Raw genomic sequence first — 23,576 nt, forward strand, 5'->3', positions numbered from 1 at the left:
GAGCGTTCATGTGTAAAGGATTAGCATTTCAATTAATATAATTATCAACTGTGTAGTGATTCCTTTTTTGTCTTTCCCGCTGTTCTCAGTCCACACCCACTTCCCTTTGTCCACCAAGCCGTCATATCGACTTAGCCCACTAGGGAACCTCCCCTATCATTTCCTTGTAACCATATCTACTGTGCTGTTTGCTTATGCATTTCTGTGATTATTTAGTTAGTAAATAAATGATTAAGAGAATTGATGTATGGGTGATTCATAGTAAAGGCTGGGTTCGTGCAGATAACCAACAATTTACGATGTTTGGAATGAGACTAACACGAGGTAAAGAATAATTCATCCATTAGAAGACTAATTGATCAGATATTCAAATATCTGAAGAGTTATATTAGGAAAATTATAACTTTGTAATCTGAAGATTTTCCTTGGTGCCTCAACTTCCTAGTTAATTACATTTACATGATTAGTTTAATGATGCCAAAGACACGACAAACTATAGAATGACTAATCATACTAGACAAGTGCTTCAATGGTAAAATTGAAAAAAGATACAACTTGAAAAAGACAAAAAGGTAGATACCTCACCATCTTGCTCCATAATGGGACTACCTCCCACCTGCCTCCCTGACCCTGCCACCCCATTGCCAGAACCACAGATCAGGCCTGGGACTCTGAAGAGGATCAGCCTTACAGGTAAGAGACAGTGGCCACAAGGCCATGAGATGCACATTCTATCACCTACTGTGATAAACATGTCAAATGGAATTAATGGAAGTGAATGTGTTACACAGCCTAGAGTGGCTTCAACATTCTAACGGGGTAATATGGTATATGTACTTACTTCATTAAAGATGTGTGTACAGTGTCAACAGACAGTGTTTCTGTGTGCTAAAGTCCTATTGTAGGTTCCGGATGTCTCACCTCTCTCTCCCCCCGGGGAGATGATCAATGATCAATTACATGTGCTTTTCTTTCAAAAACAAGGACATTTCTAAGTGACCCAAAACTTTTGACTGGTATATATATATATATATATATATATATATATATATTTCTCAGATTACCAGTTGGGGAACCCTGACCTATATTATTGGATACATTTGTCAGGGAAGATTGGGGTCATCACTAGTTACCACAGCCACAAAGTCATCATCATGGCTAAACCCCACCTATTATACAATTTTGACTTTGTGGCTGTAGTAACTAGTGACAACCTTCAGATGGGTGACGGTGACAGTCACCGCAAGAAAGTATTAGGGGTGGGTGTGACGTCATAGCACAGTGCCGCTGACCATGTTTCGGGAAGTTTGACTGGGTTGAATAAATTGACGAAACGAAAACTGTTGAACGATGGGGATTATCAGAGAACTCCGAAACAATCTGTCTTTCTCGGGACTTGTATGCGATGAGAGATTTCAGCGCAACGTAAAATATGATTGAAATATATAATTGATCTGAACTCCAACAAAGGCAACCGACTTTCGCGCGTTCCAATATTTTCGCGGCTATTCATAGGCATTTTTTTCCGGCGAATAGAATAATTGAGAAGTAGACTGATATAACGGTGCCACTGCCAAGTTATTCCACGTGAAGGTCCATTCTTTCCCTTCTATCGTTAAGTCGCATCAGACGAGCTGCCTCGCATGAGACACCTCGGGGAGAGGGTTCTGCTCTACTCTGCCAGCTCGGGGAATCAGGATGACAAAACCCAAAGTTGGACGAATTTTTCTGGCGACATGCGTTGGGTCACTTTTCATGGTCATATTGTACTTTCAGAACATCACAAGGCCAGGTAAGTGTGTCGACCATCATCTGTCGACCATCATCATACATCAGCCATGGATGGTGTCCCTGATGCACCTGTAGAGGGACGTTTTGGGGGTATTAAGTATAACACGTTGTAAGCTGTTGTTCATTAGCCTAGTTGTCTAGATCACAAACATCATGTCTAACTGAAACGAACTGTAGGTTTGTGCCACGATGCTACCAAAGAGGACCAATAAAGGACCCAGGAGTGATGCAAAACTCTACCCTGCCTGTTGCACAGTGTCCCCCTCTGAATAATGGTGTGGTGTCTAAATTAGCATGTGTGTTGAGTTGGGACACAATGAAAGGGGTAAATGGCAGGGCATGAATAAGACCACTGTGAGTGTGAACCATGGAATGTTGTGATAGCCCCCTCTGAGAGACCCTGCTGCATTCCTGCTCCTTTTGGACCAGTCTCAGCTCTCATGTTCTCCACTGGGCAGAGACAGAGGAAGAGGAAGCATTTACCCTTAGTGGAGTGATACGGAGGGACATCAAAAATAGGAGAGAAGTGAAAAGAGTGGTCAACCTAACCTAGCCTCCCTCCTGGGTAATGTCTTACATTTTATTAGAGAGAGAATTCAAAATGAACTATACATTTGTATGTCACAGTGTGTATGCTGTTGTTTTACCATAGAAATGGGAAAGCAACGACGTAATAAGTCCAGGTTCTTCATTTTACAGAGCCTCCAAGACTAAGTGCAACCGAGGAAGGGACACTACTATGCTATTACATTATGTCATAAGATACTTTCTGTTTAAACATTAAAAGGTTTAAACAGAATACAATCAGAACAGAATCATCCTACCTCCAACCGTCTCCTCTTAATACCTGCACTGTCTGGGCTTGTCTATCTGCTTTACGGCAGGGCTCATACACATGTACGGTTCAATGCCAGAGGCACAGCACTGTCCGGGCTTGTCTAATTATTATTTATCCTGTACTGTAGATCTATTTTAGCCCTGCCAAATGTGACAGTCAATAGCAGGCGTCTCGTCAGAGAAGAGGCCCATGTCAGGGCTTTGCTCTTTCTCTGACCACATACTGTCGACAACATATAGTCTGTGACAGTCCTTCCTTTCCTCCCAAACCCTCATGTTATCAGAGAAGTTACACGAAGATACTCTATGTGATATGAGTAAAACATATGAGGAAGTCAGAAGGGTTAACTTCTAAAACCATATACGTTTCCTTATTTGTGGCTGACTTGCATAGCCGATATGTATTTCAACGCTGATGGCATTAACATGAAACCCATATGGACTGGATGATGTACGTCAATTGAGAACACACTACCCCTCTCGTAAAACACACACATGCCCTCGTTCAGCACATCACACATATCCACCTGCTCCACACACACACACACACACACACACACACACACACACACACACACACACACACACACACACACACACACACACACACACACACACACACACACACACACACACACACACACAGGAGTCCCAGTGTGTTAGTAGACAGGAAGAGAAATAGAGCTTATTGTTCTGACCCCATTGTGCATTTTGCTGAGCCTCCAACACCCAGGGAAGCACATTAGTTAGTCATTGCTTACAATAGAGTTATTATGAAAGTTGAGAATGAACAGAAGTGTGTATTTTCGTATAGCCAGCAGATGTGGGCAGATGTATTCACACCTCTGACCTAACAGTACTACCCCAGTTTGAGAGAGCTGACTCAACACGTGGGTGGGTGTCAGTACTGAAAGGTGCTAGATGCACCAAGCAGACTTTACAATTCAGCTCAATGTGACAGGTGAAAATACTGTTACGTTGAGGGTACTTTTCATACGGAACCTTCAGATATTATTTTTTATTTTTTATACTCCCTCCTGACGGTCTTCGGCTGAAGTCCAGACGTCATTTTAGGTGGAGTGGCATGAGCCCAGCACCACATGCTGAGCAGACTTTCTCAACTCTTTGGCATTTTGATTTCTTCTGGCCTTCTGGTCTTAAAAACTTCACTGTCAGATATCGTTTCTAATTATTTTGTTCTATCTAACGCCGCCACCAGACATCAGCTAAGAAAGAGGGATTTAACTATCACTAACACACACACACACACACACACACACACACACACACACACACACACACACACACACACACACACACACACACACACACACACACACACACACGTCTTCTTACTGTGGCATCATGTGGGTCTTGTCAAGTAAACAAACGAGGTTGGCATACTGTACCCTGAGTGTACAAAACATTAAGAACACCTGCTCTTTCCACGACATGGACTGACCAACATCCCTTACTGATGTCACTTGTTAAATCCACTTCAGTCAGAGTAGGCTCCCGAGTGGGGCAGCGGTCTAAGGCACTGCATCTCAGTGCATCTTGATTCCAGGCTGTATCACATCCGGCCGTGATTGGGAGTCCCATAGGGCGGCGCACAATTGGCCCAGCGTCGTCCGGGTTTGGCCCGGGTAGGCCGTCATTTTAAATAAGAATTTGTTCTTAACTGACTTGCCTAGTTCAATAAAGGTTAAATGTAAAAATGAGGAGGAGGAGACAGGTTAAAGAAGGATTTTTAAGCCTTGAGACAATTGAGCCAAGGATTGTGTGTGTGTGCCGTTCAGAGGGTGAATGGGCAAGACAAAATATTTTAAGTGCCTTTGAACGGGGTTTGGTAGTAGGTGCCATGAGCACCACTGGCGTAACTCAGTATTAGGAAGGTGTTCCTAACGTTTGGTGTACTCCGTGTATGTCCCAAACATACCCCATTCCCACGCTGGCATAGAGCTGAGTCAGCCATGCCTACACCTGCTGGCTTTGTGTTCTTGCTTAGAAGCAATTACAAGTAAATTGCTCACTATTTTCATTACATTTATATCCTGCTTACTCAGTACCTGGGGTGCATGCTATACAGATATGGTCACGAACATTACAGTGAATAATGAAACGTACATCCTGTGATCTCCACAGATATGGTCACTAACATTACAGTGAGTAATGAAACGTACATCCTGTGATCTCCACAGATATGGTCACTAACATTACAGTGAGTAATGCAACGTGCATCCTGTGATCTCCACAGATATGGTCACTAACATTACAGTGAGTAATGAAACGTGCATCCTGTGATCTCCACAGATATGGTCACTAACATTACAGTGAGTAATGAAACGTGCATCCTGTGATCTCCACAGATATGGTCACTAACATTACAGTGAGTAATGAAACGTGCATCCTGTGATCTCCACAGATATGGTCACTAACATTACAGTGAATAATGAAACGTGCATCCTGTGATCTCCACAGATATGGTCACTAACATTACAGTGAGTAATGAAACGTACATCCTGTGATCTCCACAGATATGGTCACTAACATTACAGTGAGTAATGAAACGTGCATCCTGTGATCTCCACAGATATGGTCACTAACATTACAGTGAGTAATGCAACGTGCATCCTGTGATCTCCACAGATATGGTCACTAACATTACAGTGAGTAATGCAACGTGCATCCTGTGATCTCCACAGATATGGTCACTAACATTACAGTGAGTAATGCAACGTGCATCCTGTGATCTCCACAGATATGGTCACTAACATTACAGTGAGTAATGAAACGTGCATCCTGTGATCTCCACAGATATGGTCACTAACATTACAGTGAGTAATGCAACGTGCATCCTGTGATCTCCACAGATATGGTCACTAACATTACAGTGAATAATGAAACGTGCATCCTGTGATCTCCACAGATATGGTCACTAACATTACAGTGAGTAATGAAACGTACATCCTGTGATCTCCACAGATATGGTCACTAACATTACAGTGAGTAATGAAACGTGCATCCTGTGATCTCCACAGATATGGTCACTAACATTACAGTGAGTAATGCAACGTGCATCCTGTGATCTCCACAGATATGGTCACTAACATTACAGTGAGTAATGAAACGTACATCCTGTGATCTCCACAATGAGAGGAGATACTAAAAGATTGTTATTTTTTCAAAAGCAGAAATCTTCTGATTTCAAATAAAATAATATTTGTCACATACGCCGAATACAACAGGTACCTTAATGTAAAATGCTTACTTACAAGCCCTTAACCAACAATGGAGTTCAAGAAATAGCGTTAAGAAAATAATTACTAAATAAATTAAAGTAAAAAAGAAAAGTAACACAATAAAATGACATAACAATAACGAGGCTATATACAGGGGTACCGGTACCAAGTCAATGTGGAGGCTATATACAGGGGGTACCGGTACCGAGTCAATGTGGAGGCTATATACAGGGGGTATCGGTACAGAGTCAATGTGGAGGCTATATACAGGGGGTATCGGTACAGAGTCAATGTGGAGGCTATATACAGGGGGTACCGGTACCGAGTCAATGTGGAGGCTATATACAGGGGGTATCGGTACAGAGTCAATGTGGAGGCTATATACAGGGGGTACCGGTACCGAGTCAATGTGGAGGCTATATACAGGGGGTACCGGTACCGAGTCAATGTGGAGGCTATATACAGGGGGTATCGGTACAGAGTCAATGTGGAGGCTATATACAGGGGGTACCGGTACCGAGTCAATGTGGAGGCTATATACAGGGGGTACCGGTACCGAGTCAATGTGGAGGCTATATACAGGGGTTACGGTACCGAGTCAATGTGGAGGCTATATACAGGGGGTACCGGTACCGAGTCAATGTGGAGGCTATATACAGGGGTACCGGTACCGAGTCAATGTGGAGGCTATATACAGGGGTACCGGTACCGAGTCAATGTGGAGGCTATATACAGGGGTTACGGTACCGAGTCAATGTGGAGGCTATATACATGGGGTTACGGTACCGAGTCAATGTGGAGGCTATATACAGGGGGTACCGGTACCGAGTCAATGTGGAGGCTATATACAGGGGTACCGGTACCGAGTCAATGTGGAGGCTATATACAGGGGTACCGGTACCGAGTCAGTGTGCGGGGATACAGGGGTGGGCATTTGATTAATTGTTCAACAGTCTTATAGCTTGGGGGAAGAAGTTGTTAAGGAGCCTTTTGGTCCTAGACTTGGCACTCTGGTACCGCTTGCCGTGCGGTAGTAGAGAGAACAGTCTATGACTTGGGTGACTGGAGTTTTGGGGCCTTTCCTCTGACACTGCCTAGTATATAGGTCCTGGATGGCAGGAAGATTGGCCCCAGTGATGTACTGGGATGTATTTATCTTTGGCTAGTGCATAGGCAAGGGTTTAATTTGGAATCTTGACGTTGTTTTGTAACACTGAAACTTCCCCCTCTGCACGGTGCAATTCCTCCAAAGCGGAAGTCACAGTCATTGTCACAGATATGTAGAGCAGATGAGCTGACAGAGATGTCGAAGGGGGAAGTTTTTTTTACCACTAAAATACTTAGTGAGACTGCTTTAACAAGCTGATTCATGAACTGAATTAGGATAAACTTGTTGACCTCTCTAATGCTCTGGCGTAGTGAAAGGTTGATTTCATCAAGATATGATCCTCTCTCACACATAATTGTAATGTTTATTCAGGCTGTTGGTTATTTGCTGTTGCGCCACCATGTTTGTTATGTTGAGAGTGCCTCAGCTTCAGCAGTTTACTGAGTGTGTGTATATGTATACCTCAAATGAGGCAGGAGTTGTGTTGTGGTTGTCGGCTAGAAGACCTTCCCCTTTTCCTCACCCCACCTGGTCCTCTTCTCCTTCTGTGTCTCTCTCTCTCTCTCTCTCTCTCTCTCTCTCTCTCTCTCTCTCTCTCTCTCTCTCTCTCTCTCTCTCTCTCTCTCTCTCTGTCTCTGTCTCTGTCTCTGTCTCTGTCTCTCTCTCTATCTCTCTCTCTCTCCAATCAGTTTCCTCTCACTAGTGAGGAGGGCCCGACCGCTGACATGTCTCCAGCTCTGAGGCACTGTGGCTAGGGGTGGGGGCTGGTGGGAGGGGAGGACTGGGATTCTTGAAAGGAACAGGATGTTCCTATAGAAAATGTAAATCTAGGGGAAAGGGAAGGCATTTTATGGGTGATCATCATCACATCCTGATAGATGCAGGAAAGTTGGCTCATGCATTTTTACCCAAACCTTTGGGCCTCTACAGTATAATAATTCACCCGAGATGCCAGTATCCCTGCACATTGTCAATATGGTACTGGAACTGACCCTGCATATAGTGTGATTACCCCTATACATATCTACCTCTATCACTCCAGTATCCCTGCACATTGTCAATATGGTACTGGAACTGACCCTGTATATAGTGTGATTACCCCTATACATATCTACCTCTATCACTCCAGTATCCCTGCACATTGTCAACATGGTACTGAACTCACCCTGTATATAGTATGATTACCTCTATACATATCTACCTCTATCACTCCAGTATCCCTGCACATTGTCAACATGGTACTGAACTCACCCTGTATATAGTATGATTACCCCTATACATATCTACCTCCATCACTCCAGTATCCCTGCACATTATAAACATGGTACTGGAACTGACCCTGTATATAGTATGATTATCCCTATACATATCTACCTCCATCACTCCAGTATCCCTGCACATTGTCAACATGGTACTGAACTGACCCTGTATATAGTATGATTACCCCTATACATATCTACCTCTATCACTCCAGTATCCCTGCACATTGTCAACATGGTACTGAACTGACCCTGTATATAGTATGATTACCCCTATACATATCTACCTCTATCACTCCAGTATCCCTGCACATTGTCAACATGGTACTGAACTCACCCTGTATATAGTATGATTACCCCTATACATATCTACCTCTATCACTCCAGTATCCCTGCACATTATAAACATGGTACTGAACTGACCCTGTATATAGTATGATTACCCCTATACATATCTACCTCTATCACTCCAGTATCCCTGCACATTGTCAACATGGTACTGGAACTCACCCTGTTAATTTACTTCTCCTGTTCTTCTTATTTCTTTGTGTTTTTGTTCTACTTTATGTTATTTTTTAGATCTACATCGATATTGATTACTGCCTTGTTGGGTTTAGAGCTAGCAAGAAAGGCAGTTTACTGTACTTGTGCACGTGACATTGAAACTAGAAATCTATTAGAGATGTGTTACTCATGTGAGATCGTGCACCATACAGTTAAACAGACTGACATGAGAACTAGATGGGCTACAGCAGCACTATAGCAACATATATGTTCTATATAGAGCAGGGTAAACGCTGTTCAGAACAGCTCAACCAGTAACATATATGTTCTATATAGAGCAGGGTAAACGCTGTTCAGAACAGCTCAACCAGTAACATATATGTTCTATATAGAGCAGGGTAAACGCTGTTCAGAACAGCTCAACCAGTAACATATATGTTCTATATAGAGCAGGGTAAACGCTGTACTGAACAGCTCAACCAGTAACATATATGTTCCATATAGAGCAGGGTAAACGCTGTTCAGAACAGCTCAACCAGTAACATATATGTTCTATATAGAGCAGTGTAAACGCTGTTCAGAACAGCTCAACCAGTAACATATATGTTCTATATAGAGCAGGGTAAACGCTGTTCAGAACAGCTCAACCAGTAACATATATGTTCTATATAGAGCAGGGTAAACACTGTTCAGAACAGCTCAACCAGTAACATATATGTTCTATATAGAGCAGGGTAAACGCTGTTCAGAACAGCTCAACCAGTAACATATATGTTCTATATAGAGCAGGGTAAACGCTGTTCAGAACAGCTCAACCAGTAACATATACGTTCTATATAGAGCAGGGTAAACGCTGTTCAGAACAGCTCAACCAGTAACATATATGTTCTATATAGAGCAGGGTAAACGCTGTTCAGAACAGCTCAACCAGTAACATATATGTTCTATATAGAGCAGGGTAAACGCTGTTCAGAACAGCTCAACCAGTAACATATATGTTCTATATAGAGCAGGGTAAACGCTGTTCAGAACAGCTCAACCAGTAACATATATGTTCTATATAGAGCAGGGTAAACGCTGTTCAGAACAGCTCAACCAGTAACATATATGTTCTACATAGAGCAGGGTAAACGCTGTTCAGAACAGCTCAACCAGTAACATATATGTTCTATATAGAGGAGGGTAAACACTGTTCAGAACAGCTCAACCAGTAGCATATATGTTCTATATAGAGCAGGGTAAACGATGTTCAGAACAGCTCAACCAGTAACATATATGTTCTATATAGAGCAGGGTAAACGCTGTTCAGAACAGCTCAACCAGTAACATATATGTTCTATATAGAGCAGGGTAAACGCTGTTCAGAACAGCTCAACCAGTAACATATATGTTCTATATAGAGCAGGGTAAACACCGTTCAGAACAGCTCAACCAGTAACATATATGTTCTATATAGAGCAGGGTAAACGCTGTTCAGAACAGCTCAACCAGTAACATATATGTTCTATATAGAGCAGGATAAACGCTGTTCAGAACAGCTCAACCAGTAACATATATGTTCTATATAGAGCAGGGTAAACGCTGTTCAGAACAGCTCAACCAGTAACATATATGTTCTATATAGAGGAGGGTAAACACTGTTCAGAACAGCTCAACCAGTAACATATATGTTCTATATAGAGCAGGGTAAACGATGTTCAGAACAGCTCAACCAGTAACATATATGTTCTATATAGAGCAGGGTAAACGCTGTTCAGAACAGCTCAACCAGTAACATATATGTTCTATATAGAGCAGGGTAAACGCTGTTCAGAACAGCTCAACCAGTAACATATATGTTCTATATAGAGCAGGGTAAACGCTGTTCAGAACAGCTCAACCAGTAACATATATGTTCTATATAGAGCAGGGTAAACGCTGTTCAGAACAGCTCAACCAGTAACATATATGTTCTATATAGAGCAGGGTAAACGCTGTTCAGAACAGCTCAACCAGTAACATATATGTTCTATATAGAGCAGGGTAAACGCTGTACTGAACAGCTCAACCAGTAACAAATATGTTCCATATAGAGCAGGGTAAACGCTGTTCAGAACAGCTCAACCAGTAACATATATGTTCTATATAGAGCAGGGTAAACGCTGTTCAGAACAGCTCAACCAGTAACATATATGTTCTATATAGAGCAGGGTAAACGCTGTTCAGAACAGCTCAACCAGTAACATATATGTTCTATATAGAGCAGGGTAAACGCTGTTCAGAACAGCTCAACCAGTAACATATATGTTCTATATAGAGCAGGGTAAACGCTGTTCAGAACAGCTCAACCAGTAACATATATGTTCTATATAGAGCAGGGTAAACGCTGTTCAGAACAGCTCAACCAGTAACATATATGTTCTATATAGAGCAGGGTAAACGCTGTTCAGAACAGCTCAACCAGTAACATATATGTTCTATATAGAGCAGGGTAAACACTGTTCAGAACAGCTCAACCAGTAACATATATGTTCTATATAGAGCAGGGTAAACGCTGTTCAGAACAGCTCAACCAGTAACATATATGTTCTATATAGAGCAGGGTAAACGCTGTTCAGAACAGCTCAACCAGTAACATATATGTTCTATATAGAGCAGGGTAAACGCTGTTCAGAACAGCTCAACCAGTAACATATATGTTCTATATAGAGCAGGGTAAACGCTGTTCAGAACAGCTCAACCAGTAACATATATGTTCTATATAGAGCAGGGTAAACGCTGTTCAGAACAGCTCAACCAGTAACATATATGTTCTATATAGAGCAGGGTAAACGCTGTTCAGAACAGCTCAACCAGTAACATATATGTTCTATATAGAGCAGGGTAAACGCTGTTCAGAACAGCTCACCCAGTAACATATATGTTCTATATAGAGCAGGGTAAACGCTGTTCAGAACAGCTCAACCAGTAACATATATGTTCTATATAGAGCAGGGTAAACGCTGTTCAGAACAGCTCAACCAGTAACATATATGTTCTATATAGAGCAGGGTAAACACTGTTCAGAACAGCTCAACCAGTAACATATATGTTCTACATAGAGCAGGGTAAACGCTGTTCAGAACAGCTCAACCAGTAACATATATGTTCTATATAGAGGAGCGTAAACACTGTTCAGAACAGCTCAACCAGTAACATATATGTTCTATATAGAGCAGGGTAAACGATGTTCAGAACAGCTCAACCAGTAACATATATGTTCTATATAGAGCAGGGTAAACGCTGTTCAGAACAGCTCAACCAGTAACATATATGTTCTATATAGAGCAGGGTAAACGCTGTTCAGAACAGCTCAACCAGTAACATATATGTTCTATATAGAGCAGGGTAAACGCTGTTCAGAACAGCTCAACCAGTAACATATATGTTCTATATAGAGCAGGGTAAACACTGTTCAGAACAGCTCAACCAGTAACATATATGTTCTACATAGAGCAGGGTAAACGCTGTTCAGAACAGCTCAACCAGTAACATATATGTTCTATATAGAGCAGGGTAAACGCTGTTCAGAACAGCTCAACCAGTAACATACAGTGGGGAGAACAAGTATTTGACACACTGCCGATTTTACAGGTTTTCCTACTTACAAAGCATGTAGAGGTCTGTAATTTTTATCATAGGTACACTTCAACTGTGAGAGACGGAATCTAAAACAAAAATCCAGAAAATCACATTGTATGATTTTGAAGTGATTAATTTGCATTTTATTGCATGACATAAGTATTTGATCACCTATCAACCAGTAAGAATTCCGGCTCTCACAGACCTGTTAGTTTATCTTTAAGAAGCCCTCCTGTTCTCCACTCATTACCTGTATTAACTGCACCTGTTTGAAATCGTTACCTATATAAAAGACACCTGTGCACACACTCAATCAAACAGACTCCAACCTCTCCACAATGGCCAAGACCAGAGAGCTGTGTAAGGACATCAGGGATAAAATTGTAGACCTGCACAAGGCTGGGATGGGCTACAGGACAATAGGCAAGCAGCTTGGTGAGAAGGCAATAACTGTTGGCGCAATTATTAGAAAATGGAAGAAGTTCAAGATGACGGTCAATCACCCTCGATCTGGGGCTTCATGCAAGATCTCACCTCGTGGGGCATCAATGATCATGAGGAAGGTAAGGGATCAGCCCAGAACTACACGACAGGACCTGGTCAATGACCTGAAGAGAGCTGGGACCACAGTCTCAAAGAAAACCATTAGTAACACACTACGCCGTCATGGATTAAAATCCTGCAGCGCACGCAAGGTCCCCCTGCTCAAGCCAGCGCATGTCCAGGCCCGTCTGAAGTTTGCCAATGACCATCTGGATGATCCAGAGGAGGAATGGGAGAAGGTCATGTGGTCTGATGAGACAAAAATAGAGCTTTTTGGTCTAAACTCCACTCGCCATGTTTGGAGGAAGAATAAGGATAAGTACAACCCCAAGAACACCATCCCAACCGTGAAGCATGGAGGTGGAAACATCATTCTTTGGGGATGCTTTTCTGCAAAAGGGACAGGACGACTGCACCGTATTGAGGGGGGGAAGGATGGGGTCATGTATCGCGAGATCTTGGCCAACAACCTCCTTCCCTCAGTAAGAGCCTTGAAGATGGGTCGTGGCTGGGTCTTCCAGCATGACAATGACCCGAAACACACAGCCAGGGCAACTAAGGAGTGGCTCCGTAAGAAGCATCTCAAGGTCCTGGAGTGGCCTAGCCAGTCTCGAGACCTGAACCCAATAGAAAATCTTTGGAGGGAGCTGAAAGTCCGTATTGCCCAGCGATAGCCCCAAAACCTGAAGGATCTGGAGACGGTCTGTATGGAGGAGTGGGCCAAAATCCCTGCTGTAGTGTGTGCAAACCTGGTCAAGAACTAAAGGAAACGTATGATCTCTGTAATTGCAAACAAAGGTTTCTGTACCAAATATTAAGTTCTGCTTTTCTGATGTATCAAATACTTATGTCATGCAATAAAATGCAAATTAATTACTTAAAAATCATACAATGTGATTTTCTGGATTTTTGTTTTAGATTCCGTCTCTCACAGTTGAAGTGTACCTATGATAAAAATTACAGACCTCTACATGCTTTGTAAGTAGGAAAACCTGCAAAATCGGCAGTGTATCAAATACTTGTTCTCCCCACTGTATATGTTCTATATAGAGCAGGGTAAACACTGTTCAGAACAGCTCAACCAGTAACATATATGTTCTATATAGAGCAGGGTAAACACCGTTCAGAACAGCTCAACCAGTAACATATATGTTCTATATAGAGCAGGGTAAACGCCGTTCAGAACAGCTCAACCAGTAACATATATGTTCTATATAGAGCAGGATAAACGCTGTTCAGAACAGCTCAACCAGTAACATATATGTTCTATATAGAGCAGGGTAAACGCTGTTCAGAACAGCTCAACCAGTAACATATATGTTCTATATAGAGCAGGGTAAACGCTGTTCAGAACAGCTCAACCAGTAACATATATGTTCTATATAGAGCAGGGTAAACACTGTTCAGAACAGCTCAACCAGTAACATATATGTTCTATATAGAGCAGGGTAAACGCTGTTCAGAACAGCTCAACCAGTAACATATATGTTCTATATAGAGGAGGGTAAACACTGTTCAGAACAGCTCAACCAGTAACATATATGTTCTATATAGAGCAGGGTAAACGATGTTCAGAACAGCTCAACCAGTAACATATATGTTCTATATAGAGCAGGGTAAACGCCGTTCAGAACAGCTCAACCAGTAACATATATGTTCTATATAGAGCAGGGTAAACGCTGTTCAGAACAGCTCAACCAGTAACATATATGTTCTATATAGAGCAGGGTAAACGCTGTTCAGAACAGCTCAACCAGTAACATATATGTTCTATATAGAGCAGGGTAAACGCTGTTCAGAACAGCTCAACCAGTAACATATATGTTCTATATAGAGCAGGGTAAACGCTGTTCAGAACAGCTCAACCAGTAACATATATGTTCTATATAGAGCAGGGTAAACGCTGTACTGAACAGCTCAACCAGTAACAAATATGTTCCATATAGAGCAGGGTAAACTTTGTTCAGAACAGCTCAACCAGTAACATATATGTTCTATATAGAGCAGGGTAAACGCTGTTCAGAACAGCTCAACCAGTAACATATATGTTCTATATAGAGCAGGGTAAACGCTGTTCAGAACAGCTCAACCAGTAACATATATGTTCTATATAGAGCAGGGTAAACGCTGTTCAGAACAGCTCAACCAGTAACATATATGTTCTATATAGAGCAGGGTAAACGCTGTTCAGAACAGCTCAACCAGTAACATATATGTTCTATATAGAGCAGGGTAAACGCTGTTCAGAACAGCTCAACCAGTAACATATATGTTCTATATAGAGCAGGGTAAACGCTGTTCAGAACAGCTCAACCAGTAACATATATGTTCTATATAGAGGAGGGTAAACACTTTTCAGAACAGCTCAACCAGTAACATATATGTTCTATATAGAGCAGGGTAAACGATGTTCAGAACAGCTCAACCAGTAACATATATGTTCTATATAGAGCAGGGTAAACGCTGTTCAGAACAGCTCAACCAGTAACATATATATTCTATATAGAGCAGGGTAAACGCTGTTCAGAACAGCTCAACCAGTAACATATATGTTGTTGAAATCCAAAGGCTTCCACAATGAGGCCAACGTTCCATGAACACCGAGCACCGTCACTGAACACTACAGAAAACAGCCAATACTGCCCTTTCAGATGATTCATCTGTTTCCCCTTTTCTCCCTCTCTGCCCTTGTTTCTGTAGCCGTGGAGCAGCCTGGGGGGAAGGGCATGGGCCCGGGGAAGACAAGGAGAAGTCCACTACAGACCCTCTACAACGCAGACCAGGTGACTAGTTTTAAAATGGCCCCATTCCATCATGTCTTGAGTGTGAGAACACTCGCGGTTTATACTATTTATGCGTTAGTGTTTCCAGATGTGTCACACACAGGACATGTCATTTGACAAAGTATTGATCTTCGAGAGCCACTTTGACTAATTTAATTTGCTCTACACATAGTTGATTTCTCAAACAATATTGTTTTTGGGTCGCCTTTGGTCTCTCAACTGAATGACTGCTGCTTTACATGAAATGTTATATCACACTACGTACCTTTACCTTCCTCAAAGGTCATGGCTTTAGCATCACACTACGTACCTTTACCTTCCTCAGAGGTCATGGCTTTAGCATCACACTACGTACCTTTACCTTCCTCAGAGGTCATGGCTTTAGCATCACACTACGTACCTTTACCTTCCTCAGAGGTCATGGCTTTAGCATCACACTACGTACCTTTACCTTCCTCAGAGGTCATGGCTTTAGCATCACACTACGTACCTTTACCTTCCTCAGAGGTCATGGCTTTAGCATCACACTACGTACCTTTACCTTCCTCAGAGGTCATGGCTTTAGCATCACACTACGTACCTTTACCTTCCTCAGAGGTCATGGCTTTAGCATCACACTACGTACCTTTACCTTCCTCAGAGGTCATGGCTTTAGCATCACACTACGTACCTTTACCTTCCTCAGAGGTCATGGCTTTAGCATCACACTACGTACCTTTACCTTCCTCAGAGGTCATGGCTTTAGCATCACACTACGTACCTTTACCTTCCTCAGAGGTCATGGCTTTAGCATCACACTACGTACCTTTACCTTCCTCAGAGGTCATGGCTTTAGCATCACACTACGTACCTTTACCTTCCTCAGAGGTCATGGCTTTAGCATCACACTACGTACCTTTACCTTCCTCAGAGGTCATGGCTTTAGCATCACACTACGTACCTTTACCTTCCTCAGAGGTCATGGCTTTAGCATCACACTACGTACCTTTACCTTCCTCAGAGGTCATGGCTTTAGCATCACACTACGTACCTTTACCTTCCTCAGAGGTCATGGCTTTAGCATCACACTACGTACCTTTACCTTCCTCAGAGGTCATGGCTTAAGCAATACTTCAAAGCTGAGTTGAGCTCATTTGATTTGACTTAGAAGTTAGGACTCAGATTCTTAGTGGTTACTATAAAAAATACTACCCCCTCTTCCGCAGAAAGACAAAGCTCTCATTTCCAGCTCCAATATCTCAGGAATCCAGTGAATGCTGAGTGATCTCTCCCTTTGTCTGCATCGTGCTCTCTCTCTCTCTCTCCATGTGTGTTTTCTGTGTAATCATGCTTTCTCAATGACACTGAGGATAGTCGTTTGGTGCTGCTGATGTAACTAGTCTTCTCAGTTTTGTTCTTCTCTTTGACCCAGTCCACCTGGCACTGCCTCTCTTGATCCATTTTTTTCAGGCTCAACCAGATCGGGTCAGAAACAAAGCACCATGTCCAATTAGAGGAAGTCAGAGGAAGGCCCTAAAAATGGTCAAAGACTCCAGCCACTCTAGTCATAGACTCTGCTACCGCACGGCAAGCGTTACCGGAGCGCCAAGTCTAGGTCCAAAAGGCTTCTTAACAGCTTCTACCCCCAAGCCATAAGACTCCTGAACAGCTAATCAAATGGCTACCCAGACTATTTGCATTGCCCCCCCCGCACACACACACACACCCTCTTCTACACTGCTGCTACTCTCTGTTGTCATCTATGCATAGTTACTTTAATAACTCTACCTACATGTACATATTACCTCAATTACCTCGACTAACCGGTGCCCCCTGTAAACAGCCTCGCTATTGTTATTTTACTGTTGCTCTGTAATTATTTGTTACTTTTATTTCCCTTAGCCAACTGCATTGCTGGTTAAGGGCTTGTAAGTAAGCGTTTAACTGTAAGGTCAACCTACACCTGTTGTATTCAGCATTTAACTGTAAGGTCTACCTACACCTGTTGTATTCAGCATTTAACTGTAAGGTCTACCTACACCTGTTGTATTCAGCATTTAACTGTAAGGTCTACCTACACCTGTTGTATTCAGCGTTTAACTGTAAGGTCTACCTACACCTGTTGTATTCAGCATTTAACTGTAAGGTCTACCTACACCTGTTGTATTCGGCGCATGTGACAAATAAACTTGGATTTGATTTGATTTGAATCCCTTTAGTGCTTCCTCAAACTTCAGATCAAGCCGTGTCTTCATTACAATGTGAAACACTGTTTTGCCTCTTGCAGCCTGTCTACTGGAAAACACAGTGGTTGGCCTTGATGTTATCACACCAATTCCGTTTAATCTGACTCATCCGACAAGATAGATTCAAACACTGACTGTTGGGCACAATTGTCTTAGTCAGAGGATGTGGCTAGACATTAACACTTGGATAGATGTAAATGTTATCACTTGGATAGATTGAATATTTCATCACTAATAAGTGTTTAATTGTAAATGTGAGTATTGTCTCCTTCTCTCTGTCTGTAGTTGGACATGTCTGCTGTGCAGGCGTCTCTGCGGGGTCGGCGGGAGCTGCTGGAGGAGGCGTGTCTCACCCACACCAGGAAGCGGCGGGTGTTAACCCCAGACGACCTCCGCCACCTCATAGTGGACGATAAGCACAGTCTGCTGTACTGCTACGTCCCCAAGGTGGCCTGCACAAACTGGAAACGGGTCCTCATGGTCCTGACGGGGGACGGACGCTACCACGAGCCCCTAGCCATCCCCGCCAATGAGGCCCACGTGGCAGGCAACCTGCGCACGCTGTCAGAGTACTCCACCAGCGAGATAAACCACCGCCTCCGCAGATACCTGAAGTTCCTCTTTGTTCGGGAGCCCTTCGAGAGGCTGGTGTCGGCCTACCGCAACAAGTTCACCCGCAGCTACAACACGGCCTTCCACAAGCGCTACGGCACCAAGATCATCCGCCGGCACCGGCCCCACCCTGAGCCGGAGGCGTTGGAGCAGGGCAACGACGTCTCCTTCCAGGAGTTTGTGCAGTACCTGGTTGATCCCCGCACACAGAGAGAGGAGCCCTTCAACGAGCACTGGGAGAGGATCCACTCACTGTGCCACCCCTGCTTCATCCACTACGACGTGGTGGGGAAGTATGAGACTCTGGAGCAGGACTCCCGCTCTGTGCTGCGGCTGGCCGGCGCTGACGGGGAGGTCCGCTTCCCCACCTCAGGCAAGAGCACCAGGACCAACGGGGACATGGCGGCTCAGTTCTTCCACAACATCAGTCCCTTCTACCAGAAGAAGCTGTACAACCTTTACCGCATGGACTTCCTGCTCTTCAACTACTCCAACCCAGAGTACTTGAAGTTTAGGTGAGCGCGGCTCTCTCCATGTCAACTGTGATTAAGTAATCGATCTGTTTTGGCTCTGGAATTTGTAATCAATCTGGGTAGGTGTGTAGTGGTGTTCAGATGTTATTTCTAAGTGCCTTGCCAGTGGAGGAATCCCTGTATTGTTAGATGTATGAACTGTATTATCATGGGTGACTTTGGGGGCACTGTTCATTCCTAGTACTCTTCATGTGGCCTATATAAGATAGAAGCAGGCTCTTCTTGTTGAGGGTTGTGAAGAACTGGTTGTGTGTATCACAGAATCCCCCTCCTACACCTTCCTCTTTATTTATACAATTGTAAGAGTATTTATTGTAATTATAGAGTCATGGGAGTGCGAACTGTGGGAGAACTGTGGGAGAACATTCAATTTATGCATTTCTCTCTGCTTGCACATACAGCGTGTTTTCTTGACTCTTGCACATCTTATGTAGCCAAAATGTTCCTCTGGGGACAAAGGGTGTTGTAGAACTTACATAAACCAACAAACAAAAGAAAGCAGTCTACACATTAAAAATCATGAAAAATCTGCCATTTACTCACAGAATTATGAGGTTTGCAAAGACCCAAAGTGAATGCATTTTTTAAACTAATTTAAATGGAAATGAGGTGATAAATCTAACACGATGGTAACAAATAATTGCCTCTATCTTGGTGGCCACCTGTTCGTTGATGTTATGCAAGCCACAGTTTGATAGTAAAAATGTACTGATAAACAATGTATGCTGGATATAGGAAGCCTGGCAGGCGTGATGACTTCAGATAGGAAGTTGATGACAGAAATGCCACATGCTCTGTTTGGCAGAGGCACCTCTTTATTTAGCTCACGGCAGACTGAGCAAACAGCACATAGCTGTGGTTTGGTCCAAGGCTGCCCTTCGTCAGAGAGTTCCTTGTTGAACTGTGGACAGCCACGTAGGGCTAACTATCTACACGGGCACTACAGGTTCAAACCAGGTAAGCCTTCTGGTCAAAGACAAATATTCTATTGAATTTACACCATGCTTACAAGTGCAATATTTTTCATGACTTGATATGAGCTGTATATAAAGACATTTAATATCACATGTTCATGCCTGTTGATGTTGTGCCTCAACAGTTTGCCCATAAAAATTGTATATTTACTAAAAACTGCTACAACAACATTAATTTGCATCAATTGATGCTATAGTTAAGGGTTACCCAACTGGTGGCCTGTGAGCTGAATTTGGCCCGAGGGTGATTTTATTTGGCTCCCCAAGTTTGAGCAAAAAAATAACAATAGTTTAAACAAAAAAATGTAAATAATTTGCTGAACACAAAGAAACTGTAAAAACACAAGCAAATCAGCTCCAAGTGATTTTAATTTTGGAAATCTGTTCCCAAGTATTCCCACGCATAGTAGAGAGATATATGTGATCGTCTAAAAATGTAAGCAAGGTTTGAAATGATTATGTTTTAGTCAAATATTATATTCTACAAATGATTTGTAATGATGTTCCGCCCCGCTGACCAGCCGCTCCAGAAAAGATCAGCCATTGGCTGAATCTAGTGGATGACCCCTGCTTATAGGTCATGTGTTGAGGTAGCAGTGGTGTGGAGGAAATGGTCTTTGTGTTGGAAACAACCAAATACTTTACAACTTTCAAATTGTTGCCTTGAAGTAGAAGTAGACTCTCGTCTGAATGAATTTGCTCCTAATGTTAACGAGCCATAATCAAGTTGTGTACAGCCTGTTTCAGACAAACACCCGTAGACTGTGAATCATGTCTGGAGAGAACACAGGTGTCGACCAATAGAGTTGTCTCAGTTCATGAACTCCTCTCAGCTGGGAAGTGGCTGCTCTAGAACATCCAGATACAACATTTCACCGTTGTGACAAGTCGTCTGGAAGACCTGGTGTTTAGCCTACAGAGAAGTGGGTATTTATTATACCAGTACTACAGTCTGGTTCCTGTTCTCTTAGTTTTGTCTGATATGAGAGTACTTTTATCTTTATTTTGCAAATTGTATTTTATAGTAATAATATCCACCATTTAATATAAATTATATTTTTTACACTAATTTCTCAACAACCAAGCACCCAGTAGACAGTTATGTCAGCGTGTATTGTCATTACTGTTATACTTCAAAACCGTCATAGAAGTTTCCTTTTTTTCAAGTTTCCTTCCTGATTTGCCTAGTTAAATAAATGTTAAATATTTTTTTTTTTATCCATTATGAATGACTGTTGTTCTGTGACAGAAATCTATTTTGCGGCTATGAAACTATTGCGAAGAAATTCAAGTTTGCTCCACTTTTGAAAAGTACAAAGCCCAATCTGCAATTTCTGCATGACTCATTCATTGGAGAACATTTAACACCCGCTTTAAAATGCTCTCTATGTGCTCATCATGTGATACCAACTTACTGTGAAATCATACCAACAAATGAGCTGGTACAGACCAGCGGTCAGATGTAAACCAATGGGACTGACTGACTGCTGGACAATGAGAGCTGAGAGAGAAAGAGGACAGTTTATGTTGTCACATACTTGTTTAGCATTTGTCATTACAATAGGACTGACCAGAGCCACAGAAAACAGTGATGCTTGTACATTTATCAAGTATTTGATATCATGATTTGTAAATGTCTACGAAAGGTTATTTAAATTATACAATAGTTCTGCAATTGTGTAGAAAAAGGCATGTTTAGATATGTTTAGATAACCAATGAGCAGGCAGTGAGGACACCACAGTCGTAACATACAGAAGGCATGTGAACGGGAACATTGCTGTCTAAAATAAAGCTACCTTCTCTTTGTGATTATACGCAACACAACCCGACATGTAACTTTTGCATTTAAGATTGCTGCTGAACATTAAGATGTGAAAAACATTAGTGCAACTTATACTCTATCAGGCATTTTGCAATAATATTGTTGCTCCTGTCCTGTCGTAAGATGTGGACGCCTACACCTTAAATCTGATTTCAGAACAGTTCCAATGCTTTGCCCTTACCGCATTTCACATTACTGATGCTATGTCAATGGTAACGTCATTCAAGATTCATTACGGTTTAAAATCTCCTTTAATAAAAGTAATTGAACTTAACACTGTGACAGTATGTCATGTTTTGTCTTTGATCATCATGTCTTGTCCCTGTGCTTCCCTCTGCTGGTCTTATTAGGTTCTTTCCCTCTTTCTATCCCTCTCTCTCCTCCTCCCTCTCTCCCTCTCCCGCTCTCTCTATCGTTCCGTTCCTGCTCCCAGCTGTTTCTCATTCTCCTAACGACCTCATTTACTCTTTCACACCTGTCCCCTATTTTGCCCTCTGATTAGAGTCCCTATTTCTCCCTCTGTTTTCCGCTTCTGTCCTTGTCGGATTCTTGTTTGATGTTTGCTGTTCTGTGTCCTTGTTCCGCCCTGTCGTGTTTTTGCCTTCTTCAGATGCTGCGTGTGAGCAGGTGTCTATGTCAGCTTCGGCCTGTGCCTTCCTGAAGCGACCTGCAGTCTGTGGTCGCGTCTCCAGTCGTTCCTCTCTACTGACGAGAGGATTTCAGTTTCCTGTTTTGGATTTACCTTTGATAATATCCAGGAGAATCATTGTTTGTTTAATACTGGAATAAAGACTCTGTTTCTATTACGTCGCTTTTGGGTCCTCATTCACCAGCATAACACAGTAAGCTGCTCTATCAACAGTACTAATGAATACTGATGTCCTTCAAATATGTTCCATCATTGATACATTCGCAGGTCAAGTTCTCTTCCACACCTTGGTGGTGATGTACACTACCGGTCAAAAGTTTTAGAACACCTACTCATTCAAGGGTTTTTCTTTATTTTTTACTATTTTCTACATTGTAGAATAATAGTGAAGACATCAACACTATGAAATAACACATATGGAATTATGTAGTAACCAAAAAAGTGTATTTTATATTTGAGATTCTTCAAATAGCCACCCTTTGCCTTAATGACAGCTTTGCACACTCTTGACGTTCTCTCATCCAGCTTCATGAGGTAGTCACCTGAATGCATTTCAATTAACAGGTGTGCCTTGTTAATTTGGGGATTTTCTTTTCCTTCTTAATGCATTTGAGTCAATCAGTTGTGTTGTGACAAGGTAGGGGTGGTATACAGAAGATAGCTCTATTTGGTAAAAGACCAAGTCCATATTATGGCAATAACAGCTCGAATAAGCAAAGAGAAATTACAGTCCATCATTACTTTAACTTCTTATGGCTGCAGAGGCAGTATTGAGTAGCTTGGATGAAAGGTGCACAGAGGTGCCCATAGTAAACTGCCTGCTCCTCAGTCCCAGTTGCTAATATATGCATATTATTATTCGTATTGGATAGAAAACACTCCGAAGTTTCTAAAACTGTTTGAATGATGTCTGTGAGTATAACAGAACTCATATGGCAGGCAAAAACCTGAGAAAATATCCAAATAGGAAGTGGGAATTCTGAGGTTGGTAGATTTTCCAACACAGCCCCTATTGAACAAACAGTGGGATATGGATGAGTTTGCACTTCCTACGGCTTCCACTAGATGTCAACAGTCTGTAGAACCTTGTCTG

General features: G+C 42.4%; 1 protein-coding gene across 2 annotated transcripts; it reads left to right on the top strand.

The window, feature by feature from the left end:
* Positions 1-1,265: 1,265 nt before the first annotated feature.
* On the top strand, positions 1,266-22,108 carry LOC139557778 (carbohydrate sulfotransferase 11-like). 2 transcript variants are annotated; one of them, XM_071372952.1, is made up of 3 exons: positions 1,266-1,792; positions 15,585-15,667; positions 18,178-22,108. In XM_071372952.1, the coding sequence occupies exons 1-3, from the start codon at positions 1,699-1,701 to the stop codon at positions 19,021-19,023; spliced, it is 1,023 nt and encodes a 340-aa protein (XP_071229053.1). In that variant the 5' UTR covers positions 1,266-1,698; the 3' UTR covers positions 19,024-22,108. The 2 variants fall into 2 exon arrangements, with proteins under 2 accessions (XP_071229053.1, XP_071229054.1); XM_071372953.1 differs by lacking the exon at positions 15,585-15,667.
* The last annotated feature ends 1,468 nt before the right edge of the window (positions 22,109-23,576 follow it).

This window comes from Salvelinus alpinus, chromosome 28 (assembly GCF_045679555.1).
Source record: "Salvelinus alpinus chromosome 28, SLU_Salpinus.1, whole genome shotgun sequence".
NCBI classification, from domain to species: Eukaryota; Metazoa; Chordata; class Actinopteri; order Salmoniformes; family Salmonidae; genus Salvelinus; species Salvelinus alpinus.

Coding starts and splice junctions, on each gene's coding strand:
- LOC139557778 (XM_071372952.1), top strand. CDS start 1,699: ATGACAAAACCCAAAGTTGGACGAATTTTTCTGGCGACATGCGTTGGG. Junction 1,793..15,584: donor TCAGAACATCACAAGGCCAG/GTAAGTGTGTCG, acceptor TTGTTTCTGTAG/CCGTGGAGCAGCCTGGGGGG. Junction 15,668..18,177: donor CCCTCTACAACGCAGACCAG/GTGACTAGTTTT, acceptor CTCTGTCTGTAG/TTGGACATGTCTGCTGTGCA.